The sequence below is a fragment of the Larimichthys crocea genome, unplaced genomic scaffold (assembly GCF_000972845.2).
Source record: "Larimichthys crocea isolate SSNF unplaced genomic scaffold, L_crocea_2.0 scaffold196, whole genome shotgun sequence".
In the NCBI taxonomy this organism is placed as follows: domain Eukaryota; kingdom Metazoa; phylum Chordata; class Actinopteri; family Sciaenidae; genus Larimichthys; species Larimichthys crocea.
Window position 1 is genome coordinate 251,638 of NW_020852647.1, and position 14,368 is coordinate 266,005.

At 41.6% G+C, this 14,368-nt stretch overlaps 1 protein-coding gene across 8 annotated transcripts in view; it reads right to left on the minus strand.

Annotated features, from left to right (window-relative positions):
- Positions 1–8,190: 8,190 nt before the first annotated feature.
- Positions 8,191–14,368, minus strand: part of gtdc1 (glycosyltransferase-like domain containing 1) — a 27,157-nt gene continuing 20,979 nt past the window's right edge. For 7 of the 8 annotated variants that reach the window (XM_019279303.2, XM_027275736.1, XM_019279302.2 and 4 more), the window contains 3 exons: positions 9,611–9,681; positions 8,796–8,887; positions 8,191–8,694 (listed from right to left, as the gene is read on the minus strand). In XM_019279303.2, the coding sequence (XP_019134848.1) occupies positions 8,620–8,694; positions 8,796–8,887; positions 9,611–9,681 (238 nt within the window). In that variant the 3' untranslated portion in view covers positions 8,191–8,619. Of the gene's footprint in view, positions 8,695–8,795; positions 8,888–9,610; positions 9,682–14,368 lie in introns of those variants that run through there. The other variant, XR_002043163.2, reaches the window with a different exon arrangement.

Below are 14,368 nucleotides of genomic sequence, written 5' to 3' on the forward strand. Positions count from 1 at the left end.
ATGATTGGTTGTAAATTGGTTTAATAAACGTTGCAGCGCTGCACTGTTCGTTATGAAGGGACTAATCAGTTTGATTTAAAAGCGGAGCTCATTTAAATTTTCATAAACTAATTTTGATTCAAATATAAAAATAAATTAGGAAACAGATTAAATAAAGACGAGCGTGTTCACATTTTATCTGCTGCTCAAACAGAACTGGGCTCAGCAGCCGGACCGGACCAACGTTACAGTACCGAGTTTGTGTCCTCTGTCCAATCAGATGAGCTTGTGTTTCTTTTAATTGTGTCTAATCTCTTCCTGTCAGACTGTCGAAATAAAATATGAACTCCACGCCGAACAGATTAATCATCGCCGTGACAACCACCACAAAATAACGACGAGTTTTCATGCTAGTTTTAATTTAAATCTGAGACTGATCAACCCTGACCATCACAGAGGAAGACTGAGACTATGTCCAGGTTTTAGACAGTCTGCGGGGACGTCACAGAGACTACGTCCAGGTTTTAGTGCTGTAGGCTTTTGTCCAGTCTTTGTCCAGTCTTTGTCCAGTCTTTGTCCAGTCTTCAGTGATTTTGGATGATGAAGTGAATCTAATCAGAGTAAAAGCCGAGCGGAGCTGTTTAGAAATTAACGAGCTCTTAACGGACATTCAGATGATGATGATGATGATGATGCTGATGATGCTGAAGGTTACGTGAGCGAATAAAACGTTTCAAAGAGATTCAAAGTTTAAATGTCCAATGGACTCTTTGAAACAGGAAGTCTATGTTTGTGTTTGGTTTGTTTGATGTTACTGAAACGTTCCCGACTCTCCTCACACAGTCACAGCAACATGAAGAAGCTAAAGGCTAACAGCTAAAAACATCAGATGACTCAGGCGTCTTATCGCTAATGAGAGATCAGATTACATGACATACGTGACCAAAAGAACATGGACAGCCGAACATGACAAACATATGTGACTGAGACAAATCTGATAAATCCCTGAATGATCAGATTTGAGGTTTACAGCAGCGATGATGAGATTCAGTGTGAAGGTGTTTGAAGGGTTAATCCACATCTGGAACAAACCAGTGGAAATGTTAATGGACTGTGAGACGTTGACGGGATAATAAACTGAACAAAGAGCCTGAAAACATCCACAAGCACATGTTAACATCCCTCCAACTGTGGAGCCACCTCATTAACATCATTAACATTGTTAACCACATTAACATCAATATCTATTAATGATCCAGGAGTCATTTATTAACAGTGCCTGACATCATAATGGTCATTGAAAGAGGTTGTTTAGTTGTTGAGAGGTCATCTAGGCAGAGATTGTTTAGTCGCTCAGTCATTGAAAGAGGTTGTTTAGTCATTGAAAGAGGTCGTCCAATCGTTGAAAGAGGTTGTTTAGTTGTTGAAAGAGGTCGTCCAATCGTTGAAAGAGGTTGTTTAGTCGTTGAAAGAGGTCGTCCAGTCGTTGAAAGAGGTTGTTTAGTCGTTGAAAGAGGTCGTCCAGTTGTTAAAAGAGGTTGTTTAGTCGTTGAAAGAGGTCGTTTAGTCGTTGAAAGAGGTTCTTTAGTCGTTGAAAGAGGTCGTTTAGTCGTTGAAAGAGGTCGTTTACTCGTTGAAAGAGGTCGTTTAGTTGTTAAAAGAGGTCGTTTAGTCATTGAAAGAGATTGTTTAGTTGTTGAAAGAGGTCGTCCAGTCGTTGAAAGAGGTCGTTTAGTTGTTGAAAGAGGTCGTTTAGTCGTTGAAAGAGGTCGTCTAATCGTTGAAAGTTTCTTTTTATTTCCTGATTTGCTGATATAAAGATAACAAACGTGAGGTAAATTCTTGTGTCTGATTGGTTGCTGTTCTCTGTCATTAGTCATGTGATCCTCTCTCCGTGGCATGTTTTATACCCTCAGTTTGGTCCTCCAGGTTCCTCAGTGATCCTTGGTGATCCTCAGAGATCCGTCAATGCTGCAGAGTGTTTGGCGTCCTGGTCGCCCACATGAAGTCAGTTTTGGATTGTAGTTTTTTATGGTTCTGGTCTGTGCCGAGTGGTTTTATTTCAGGCCTGGCTCCGGCTCCAGTTCATGATGGACTCTGTGAAGTTTGCAGGTCTTTGTTGTGGCTTTGCGTTGAGCCGGCTCTCTGGGCCTGTGGGGGTCTGGCTTCAATATGTCGCTGTGTTGTGTCCTGGCATTGTGACGTTGTGGTGAGGCAGACCAGACTCTCTGAAGTCTACCTTCACTTAGCCGTTCTATTTCTTCCTCCTGCCGTCCACCACAAAACTCCACAGGCTTCAGATTTCAGCCTCCATGCCCGACCTTCGACAGCAGAGGAAACACAGAAAACAAACTTTGACCTCCGGACAGGAGGGGCGCGCCGAAGCCGCCATGTCATCCACGGGTACCAGACCAGGACAGATTGGACATGAACCACAGAGACTCAGGGTCTCAACACTGAGAAGCTCCTAACGAGCTAAAATCATCATCAGTGACGACGAAACACTGGATCTGATGCTCTGTATCTGAATCAAACTGTGAATCAACACTGATCAGTATTAAACATATAACATGCAGATTAGATGAAGCAGTCGATGATCTAATTAGTGCAACCTCCAGGCGAGGAGGGAGGACGAGGCCATCACGGTCCAGCTCCATTTCCTGTCAGGAAAATTAGATGCTAATTAATTAACACTGGCTTTATCAAACGCACGCTCAACTCAAAAAGAGATCAGTTCACATCAGTCAGCTGCAGGACAAGACCTGATCCTGGACTCGCCACAGGCCTGATCACGTATGTCAAACCATGGAGCTAACAGAGCTAACAGAGCTAACCATGGAGCTAACAGAGCTCACTGAACTAACAGAGCTAATCATGGAGCTAACAGAGCTAACCATGGAGTTAACAGAGCTAACCATGGAGCTAACAATGCAGCTAACAGAGCTAACCCTGGAGCTAACGGAGCTAACTGAACTAACAGAGCTAATCATGGAGCTAACAATGCTAACCATAGAGTTGACAGAGCTAACCATGGAGCTAACAATGCTAACCATAGAGCTGACAGAGCTAACCATGGAGCTAACAATGCTAACCATAGAGTTGACAGAGCTAACCATGGAGCTAACAATGCTAACCATAGAGCTGACAGAGCTAACCATGGAGCTAACAATGCTAACCATAGAGTTGACAGAGCTAACCATGGAGCTAACAATGCTAACCATAGAGCTAACAGAGCTAATCATGGAGCTGACAGAGCTAACCATGGAGCTAACAATGCTAACCATAGAGCTAACAGAGCTAATCATGGAGCTGACAGAGCTAACCATGGAGCTAACAGAGCTAACCATGGAGCTAACAGAGCTAACAGAGCTAACCATAGAGCTGACAGAACTAACCATAGAGCTGACAGAGCTAACCATGGAGCTAACAGAGCTAATCATGGAGCTGACAGAGCTAATCATGGAGCTAACAGAGCTAACCATGGAGCTAACAGGGCTAATCATGGAGCTAACAATGCTAACCATGGAGCTAACAGAGCTAACTGAACTAACAGAGCTAACCATGGAGCTAACAGAGCTAATCATGGAGCTAACAGAGCTGAAACTTCCGAACACAAAACAAATAAAATAGAATAAAAGATTCAGCTGAACGTTTGAACTCTGACGTCAGACTAGAAACTAAATTTAATCGAATGTTTCCTGATTTGTTTTTACAGTGAAACAAAATGGCGGCTGGGTAAAGATGTGTGAACAGAGACGAGAGAAGAAGAGTGAACGGACGAGCTCAGTGATAATTATCGGGGACGATGGTGTCGGTGTGGATAAGTGTCAGGCTGAGGCTCCGTAATGAGGCGAGGGATACTCAGGTCCGCGCTGTGATGATGGCATGTGGCAGGCCAAGATGTCGGCCATCACAGCAGATTAAGAGATCAGGAGCCGAGCTCGAGGCGCTGACCCGTCCTGATTCTGACCTCGTTAACTGAAACAGAGACGTCTACGTCAGGACGAGGGTTAAACGTTCAGAAAACGTTACTCCCTGTTGGTCTCAGAGGCTGCGCTCCAAACCCGGCTGCTGAGCCCGGTTCTGTTAGTGTGCTAATGGCAGATTCAGTTAGCAGCAGTTACTTTATCATGTGGTGAGTCTCTCCCCCTTTATCTGAGATAACTGTTGTTATGATATGGTGCTATATATATAAAATATCTGTCTATCAGAGAGTTGAAGTATCGGGCGGCACTCAGCTCAGACAGAGCAGCCGCCCCGTGTGTGAAGGCTCAGTCCTCGCTGTGGAAGCCGAGGGTTCGAATCCGACCTGCGGCTCCTTCCCGCCTGTCATTCCCCGTCTCTCTCTCTCTCTGCATTCCTGTCACTCTTCAGCTGTCTGTCAAATAAAGCTTATTATTAGTATTTGTTTCATTAACCAGGATGACTTTAATACTTTCATATGTTTAAGTCAGTCTACGCTGTGAGTGTGAAGTGTGTTGTATTCCGTGTTCGACATGTAATCCAGAGATAAGATGACGCGGCGCTGTGTGGTCGGAGCTGGCAAGCTGACAAAAACCTTTTGGAGGCAATTATGTGCTGAGCGTCCCCGCGAGGGCCCCTCCACCTCAGAGCGCTCCGTCAGGAGCCCGCTGACAGCTTGGAGCACCGCCCTGCGCCGCACGCCTTCCATCCTGTTCCAGGATGCGATCCACAGCGGCCCAGAAACCCCCTCCAACCACCCCACCGCCCCCCTCCAGTCTGCAGCCTGAACCCCAGCCAAGCCTCAGCTCTGTGCTCACATCCAGATCCAACGCCACACCTTCCTGCCGAGGCCTCTTCGAGGAAGGGAGGCATCTCACCCACATTGTTCTAAACGGAGATAAATGCTGGGTTCAGTTCCACCTTCAGAACCGACACCTCACCACAGTCCTCCAGGACTCGCTCTGGATCCCGGTGTCTGCTGCCAGACTCTCTCTGGTCTGTGATCCCTGCCAAACTCTGTGTTAAACCTCGACCCACAGCACTTTTACTGAGCATGGACACGAGCTGAGGCGAAGGGGGACGTGGTTTCAGTGGTGGCTGAACCTGGATCTCAGAATACCTAAAGCTGGATCCACTAAATGACACAGTGGCTCTGCCAGAGCTGAAACATGATCTGATGGTTCTACAGGAGCTTTTAAAGGGACCAGAACCAGAACATGGACTGACCCAAAGTCAGTCACCTCAGGTTAAACCATCAAGGATGGAAACGTTCAATAATCAGGACAGCCGTGATGTAATCATGTGTCACTCCATCACTCTGTCCGTCACTCCCTAACTTCTTACGTCACTCTGTAAATCCGTACGTCACTCTGTAACTCCATACGTCACTCCGTACGTCATTCTGTACGTCACTCCTTACGTCACTGTAACTTCTTACGTCACTCCATTACTCCTGTACGTCACTCTGTACGTCACTCTGTACTTCACTCTGTAAGTCACTCCATCACTTCGTACATCACTCTATGATTTTGTACATCACTTCGTACATCACTCCATCAGTCACTCCGTAACTTCTTACTTCACTCTGTACGTCACTCTGTACTTCACTCTGTACGTCACTCTGTAACTTCTTACGTCACTCCATTACTCCATACGTCACTCTGTAACTTCTTACGTCACTTCGTCATTCACTCCGTACGTCACTCTGTAAGTCACTCTGTAAGTCACTCCATCACTTCATACATCACTCTATGATTTTGTACATCACTTCGTACATCACTCCATCAGTCACTCCGTAACTTCTTACTTCACTCTGTACGTCACTCTGTACGTCACTATGTAACTTCTTACGTCACTCCATTACTCCATACGTCACTCTGTAACTTCTTACGTCACTCCATTACTCCATACGTCACTCCGTACGTAACTCTGTAACTCCATATGTCGCTCTGTACGTCACTCTGTAACTTCTTACGTCACTCCATCACTCTGTACATCACACTAACTCCATACGTCACTCCTTACGTCACTCTGTAACTTCTTACGTCACTCCATTACTCCATACGTCACTCCTTACGTCACTCTGTAACTTCTTACGTCACTCCATTACTCCATACGTCACTCCGTACGTAACTCTGTAACTCCATATCTCACTCCCTAAATCCGTACGTCACTCCTTACGTCACTCTGTAACTCCATACGTCACTCTGTACGTCACTCTGTAACGTCTTATGCCACTGTACGTCACTCTGTAACTTCTTACGTCACTCCATTACTCCATACGTCACTCTGTAACTCCATATGTTACTCCTTACGTCACTCTGTAACTTCTTACGTCACTCCATTACTCCATACGTCACTCCGTACGTAACTCTGTAACTCCATATGTCGCTCTGTAAGTCACTCTGTAACTTCTTACGTCACTCCATCACTCTGTACATCACACTGTAACTCCATACGTCACTCCTTACGTCACTCTGTAACTTCTTACGTCACTCCATTACTCCATACGTCACTCCTTACGTCACTCTGTAACTTCTTACGTCACTCCATTACTCCATACGTCACTCCGTACGTAACTCTGTAACTCCATATCTCACTCCCTAAATCCGTACGTCACTCCTTACGTCACTCTGTAACTCCATACGTCACTCTGTACGTCACTCTGTAACGTCTTACGCCACTGTACGTCACTCTGTAACTTTACGTCACTCCATCACTCTGTACGTCACCGTAACTCCATACGTCACTCCTTACGTCACTCTGTAACTTCTTACGTCACTCTGTACGTCACTCTGTAACTCCATACGTCACTCCGTATGTCATTCTGTACGTCACTCCTTACGTCACTCTGTAACTTCTTACATCACTCTGTAACTCCATACGTCACTCTGTACGTCACTTCGTCCGTCACTCCGTGCATCACTCCATCACTTCGTACATCACTTTGTACATCACTTCATACGTCGCTCTATTCATCACTCCACTTCGTACGTCACTCCATCACCTCATACGTCACTCTATGGTTTCATACATCACTTTGTACATCACTGTATAACTTTTTATGTCTCCGTATGTCACTACGTCATTAACAAACATCTGACCATCATCAGCTGTCATTGGTGTTCATCTCATCACATTTTATTTTATTTTATTTAGTCATATGATGTCAGTCACATGTTGTCGCTCGTGAACACACATGCACATACTAACCTCAGACCACAGAGCCCCCCATGAACAAACCCTGAATGTACCATCAGTGTTCATAACGTACGGGACGTCCCTAAGGACAAATCGAATGCCTCTCTCTGAACAAAGGTTCAGTTTCGTGGTTGTCTCGTCGTGAATGTGAAGTCTGACACGAAGCTGCATTCATGAAGTCTTTGGTGTCACGTCGTGCTGCGTTCAGTCACATCAGGTTTAAATCAGCACACACACTTTCATTCCTCTCATTTCTTCTTCTCTACATTTACCGCCTCTTTTCTTGTCGGCGTCTCTCGTGCCGAGATAACGCTCTCTGTAATTATGAGAAAACCAGCTCGCCCTTTATTATTCCACAAATCAGATGAAGCCACAGCACCACCACCGACCATGGGAACCATGGGAAAACGACGGACTTAACCAGCCTTTGTGGTTGAAATCTCACTGAATCTCACAAAAGAAGAAGATGGAGGAGGGGGGGGGGGGACAGACGCCTGAGTCTGAAAATACAAACTGACATTCAGCGTATGTTCCACATATGTTCCATGTATGTTCTCTGTACGTTCCATGCGTATGCATATTTATGTTTGTATGACTCAGCTGATTTACAGTATGTTGTTATAATGTTCTGTAATGTTTGGATGGTTTGTGACGTCTGTGAGAAATAATGAAGTTCATATATAATATAGTATATAGTTCTATATATATATATATATATATATATTATATATATCTATCTATATATTAATATATCTGAATATATATATATTTATATATATATATAGTCATATATATAGACATATATAGTTTATATTCATATATTATATATATATCTTATATAATTATTTATCTATAATATATAGTAATAGTTCATATATATAGTATCTAGTTATATAGTATATAGTTCGATGTCTATATATATCGTATATAGTTTCATATAGTTATTATGTTCATATATATAACTAATAATATAGTATATAGTTCATATTCTCTATTATATATATACAGACATAAGGTTTGTTAAAGGTTTGAGTCTCACTCTGACTGTTTGGTTTCATTAAATCTTTTATTTATGATCAGATCAAACTCTGAGTACAGTGCAGCAGGTCTACAGATCCACTTCGTTCTGGACGTGGACCTGGTTCTGGTTCTGGTGGAGCTGCAGACTCAGACATCAGCCTGGCTGCCACTCAGTCTCTGTGGTGAACAGACATTCAGCAGCACAAAGGATAAAAAAAACATCCTCCTCCTCCACCTCCTCCTCCTTCTCCTCCTCTTCCTCCACCTCAACCACACACATAAAGAGGACGGGGACGTTTACAGGTCCAGACTCGGTGTCTCCGGCCCGGCCTGCCTTTGATTTGGGCTCAGAGGTGTCTGAGTCGGGCTCTTTCTGTGGGACGTGGCACTGAGTCAGGCATGACGCCGGCCTGGCAGAACCAGCCCGCACTAATGGGCCCGGGCTCCATGGTGCGTTCAGGGACTGTGTGCCGCCAGCAGAGTCTCAAAGCGCTCCTTAAGAGATGCCCAGGAGAAGGAGGAGGTGTCGACCTGAAGGACAGGAGGAGGTCAGCTCTTCAGTCAGCTGACAACACACAGCATGTATGTGATGGAGCGAAGCCAGGCTTTGTGCTAAGCTAACTGCTCGTTACCTTGACAACGTGTCTGCGGGTGATGTCAGGCCTCCTGCAGAGCGCCTGAAGGCGTTTACAGAGCTGCTCAGGTGTCGAGTACAGGTACGCCGCTACATCAGAGAGACAGACAGAAGAAGGTCGACCTCCAAACAGACAGACAGGCAGAGAAACAGACAGACAGGCAGAGAAACAGACAGACAGGCAGAGAAACAGACAGACAGAGAGAGAAACAGACAGACAGAGAAAGAAACAGACAGACAGACAGAGAAACAGACAGACAGGCAGAGAAACAGACAGACAGGCAGAGAAACAGACAGACAGAGAGAGAAACAGACAGACAGAGAAAGAAACAGACAGACAGACAGAGAAACAGACAGACAGGCAGAGAAACAGACAGACAGGCAGAGAAACAGACAGACAGAGAAAGAAACAGACAGACAGAGAGACAGACAGAGAGACACAGACAGACAGAGAGACAGAGAGAAACAGACAGACAGAGAGACAGACAGAGAGACACAGACAGACAGAGAGACAGACAGACAGAGAGAGACACAGACAGACAGAGAGACAGACAGAGAGACACAGACAGACAGAGAGACAGAGAGAAACAGACAGACAGAGAGACAGACAGAGAGACACAGACAGACAGAGAGACAGACAGACAGAGAGAGACACAGACAGACAGAGAGACAGACAGAGAGACACAGACAGACAGAGAGACAGAGAGAAACAGACAGACAGACAGACAGACAGAGAGACAGACAGACAGAGAGACAGACAGACAGACAGACAGACAGACAGACAGAGAGAGAGACAGGTGTTTGTTTGTTTACCTGGGAAGATTTCAGGATAGACGAGAGCCTTTGGACACAGAGGATAACATCCACAGTGAACGGCCTCTAACCTGGAACCAACACACAGACGTTCAGACAACGTTCAGACAACGTTCAGACAACGTTCAGACAACGTTCAGGTCTGTCTACACTCTATGGAGCTTCTTGCTAATGTGCTAAATGCTAAAAGCTATTTAAAGGTGGCTGTGCTAACGTTCTCCACACAGAGCTGCAGCTTCACGAAGCGTCTGGTCTGAAGAAGGTGTAGAAGAAGAAGGAGGTTCTCCATGTGAACGCTGACCTGTTTTCAGTCCACAGATCTTCACGTAAACCTGCAGGAATGTTTGTTTGAACAGCGCAGAGCGCTGCGGGGGCCGAGGTCCCGGGCCCTCCTGGGTTTGGATCAAAGACAAACAAACGTGACGTCCTCCTCGGGGACGGAGCTCCTTCTTCTTCTGTGCTATAATTATCTGCTGGTTCATCACAGAGCGCGTCGACTCTCAGTACACTTCATTAACATCCAGCACGCCACACGCCTAACGTGAGCTGACGATGAACTGTATCTCCTTTAACAATAATTAATCATATTAATTAATAAATCCTAATAATAACTAACGACTCTGCTAGCATAGCAGGCTAAAAGTTAGCATGACATCACAAACTCATATATATATTACATTACATGTTACGTTACTTTATGTTACATCACTGTTCACCAATGTGACCAGTGACGACATGTTTAGCCGCATGTCGTCATTTCACCGCTGGCTGTCGAGGTGGTGTCCAGCAAACGATGTGGGCTTCATAGATCATTGGACACCTTTCTGGGGAAAACCTGGTCTGATTAGGAGAGACGGCATCCATCCCACTTTGGATGGAGCAGCTCTCATATCTAGAAATATGGCCAAGTTTATTAGCTGACCAAAACCATGTCGACAACCCAGAGTTGAGACCAGGAAGCAGAGCTGCAGTCTTACACGCTTCTCTGCGCCTCCATTAGAGCAGTTGCCCACCCAGTCCTTTAGTATAGAGACTGTGTCTGTCCCCCGTCCACCTACATTATTTAAAGATAAAACAAACAGAAGAGGAGTTCATCATAAAAACTTAATACAAATTAAATCAACATCTCCAACAGTCCAAAATAAGAGAATTAAATGTGGACTATTGAATATCAGGTCTTTGTCATCTAAAGCTGTCTTAGTCAATGAATTAATATCTGACTATGATATTGATTTGTTTTGCCTCACTGAAACCTGGCTGCAGGAGGATGAATATGTTAGCTTAAATGAATCCACTCCTCCGAGTCATTATAATACTCATGTTCCTCGAAGTACTGGTCGAGGTGGTGGAGTTGGAGCCATATTTGACTCAAGTCTATTAATAAATCCCAAACCTAAACTAAATTATAATTCATTTGAAAGTCTTGTCCTTAGCCTCACTCACCCAACCTGGAAAACTTTACAGCCAATTTTATTTGTTACAGTATATCGAGCTCCAGGTCCTTATTCTGAATTTTTATCTGAATTTGCAGAATTTGCATCAGGCTTGATCCTTAAAACAGATAAAGTAATTATTGTAGGTGATTTTAACATTCATGTGGACAACCACAATGATAGTCTTAGTACTGCGTTTATCTCTCTATTAGACTCAATTGGCTTTTGTCAAAGTGTAAATAAACCGACTCATTGTCTGAACCACACTCTTGATCTTGTTCTTTCATATGGCATTGAAATTGATAATATAATAGTCTTCCCACAGAATCCTCTTCTGTCTGACCATTTTTTAATAACCTTTGAGTTCATACTACCGGACTATAAGCCTTTGTGTAGAAGCTTCTACAGCAGATGTTTATCTGATAGTGCTGTAGCCAAATTTAAGGAAGTGATTCCTTCAGCATTGAATCAAATGCCATGTCTAACTGTAACAGAGGACTTGTCTACTTCCTTTAGCCACCCACAAATAGACCATCTTGTTGATAGTATTACAGGCTCATTACGGACAACTCTAGACTCTATTGCACCTCTGAAAAAGAAGATAATTAAACAAAGAAGGCTAGCACCATGGTATAGCCAGCAGACTCGTAAATTAAAGCAAGAGGCACGTAAATCTGAACGCAAATGGCGTGCCACTAAACTGGAAGAATCTCATCTAGTCTGGCAAGATAATCTCAAAACATACAGGAAGGCTCTCCGTAATGCCAGAGCAGCCTATTACTCTTCTTTAATTGAGGAGAATAAGAACAACCCCAGGTTTCTCTTCAGCACTGTAGCCAGGCTAACAGAGAATCACAGCTCTACTGAACCATCTATTCCTTTAGGTCTAAGTAGCAATGACTTCATGAGCTTCTTTAATGATAAGATTATAACTATTAGAGACAAAATCCATCACCTCTTGCCCTCAACAGGCATTGATCTGCATTCTGATACAGCAAGTTTGGAAACAGCTGTAAAACCTGATATGTATTTAGACTGTTTTTCTCCCATCGACCTTCATCAAATAACTTTAATCATTTCTGCAGCTAAGCCGTCAACCTGTCTCTTAGACTCCATCCCAACCAGGCTGCTCAAGGATGTTTTACCTGTAGCTAGTAATTCATTATTGGATATGATTAATCTGTCTTTATTATCAGGATATGTACCACAGTCCTTTAAAGTACTTTATGTTACGTTACTTTGTTACGTTACTTTGTTACGTTACTTTATGTTACGTTACGTTACGTTACTTTATGTTATATTACTTTGTTACATTACTTGATGTTACATTACTTTATGTTACATTACTTTGTTACATTACTTTATGTTATGTTACTTTATGTCACGTTACTTTGTTACGTTACTTTAGGTCACATTACTTTGTGTCACATTACTTTATGTCACATTACTTTGTGTTACGTTACTTTGTGTTACATTACTTTTGTGTTACATTACTTTGTGTTACGTTACTTTGTTACATTACTTTATGTTACGTTACTTTGTTACATTACTTTATGTTATGTTACTTTAGGTCACATTACTTTGTGTTACGTTACTTTATGTCACGTTACTTTGTTACGTTACTTTATGTCACATTACTTTGTGTTACGTTACTTTGTGTTACATTACTTTGTGTTACGTTACTTTGTTACATTACTTTGTGTTACGTTACTTTATGTCACATTACTTTATGTCACGTTACTTTGTGTTACTTTGTGTTACGTTACTTTATGTCACATTGTGTTACGTTACTTTGTGTTACGTTACTTTGTGTTACATTACTTTATGTCACATTACTTTGTGTTACGTTACTTTGTGTCACGTTACTTTGTGTCACGTTACTTTGTGTTACATTACTTTATGTTACGTTACTTTGTGTTACATTACTTTATGTTACGTTACTTTAGGTCACATTACTTTGTGTTATGTTACTTTATGTCACGTTACTTTGTTACGTTACTTTATGTCACATTAATTTGTGTTACGTTACTTTGTGTTACGTTATTTTGTGTTACGTTACTTTGTGTTACGTTACTTTGTGTTACATTACTTTGTGTTACATTACTTTATGTCACATTACTATGTGTTACATTACTTTATGTCACATTACTATTATGTTACATTACTTTATGTCACATTACTTTGTGTTACGTTACTTTGTGTTACGTTACTTTGTGTTACATTACTTTATGTCACATTACTTTGTGTCACGTTACTTTGTGTTACGTTACTTTATGTCACATTACTTTGTGTTACATTACTTTATGTCACATTACTATGTGTTACATTACTTTATGTCTCTTTACTTTATGTCACGTTACTTTATGTTATATTACTTTATGTTACGTTACTTTGTTACATTACTTTATGTTACATTACTTTGTTACATTACTTTATGTTACGTTACTTTATGTCACGTTACTTTGTTATGTTACTTTATGTTACATTACTTTGTTACATTACTTTATGTTACATTACTTTATTACATTACTTTAGGTTACGTTACTTTATGTTACATTACTTTGTTACATTACATTAGGTTACATTACTTTGTTACATTACTTTATGTTACGTTACTTTATGTTACATTACTTTGTTACGTTACTTTGTTACATTACTTTATGTTACGTTACTTTATGTTACATTACTTTGTTACGTTACTTTGTTACATTACTTTGTTACGTTACTTTGTTACATTACTTTATGTTACGTTACTTTATGTTACATTACTTTGTTACGTTACTTTGTTACATTACTTTGTTACGTTACTTTGTTACATTACTTTATGTTACGTTACTTTATGTTACGTTACTTTATGTTACATTACTTTGTTACGTTACTTTGTTACATTACTTTATGTTACATTACTTTATGTCACGTTACTTTATGTTACGTTACTTTGTTACATTACTTTGTTACATTACTTTATGTTATGTTACTTTAGGTCACGTTACTTTGTGTTACGTTACTTTATGTCACATTACTTTGTGTTACATTACTTTATGTCACATTACTATGTGTTACATTACTTTATGTCACATTACTATGTGTTACATTACTTTATGTCTCATTACTTTATGTCACGTTACTTTATGTTATATTACTTTATGTTACGTTACTTTGTTACATTACTTTATGTTACATTACTTTGTTACATTACTTTATGTTACGTTACTTTATGTCACGTTACTTTGTTATGTTACTTTATGTTACATTACTTTGTTACATTACTTTATGTTACATTACTTTATTACATTACTTTAGGTTACGTTACTTTATGTTACAT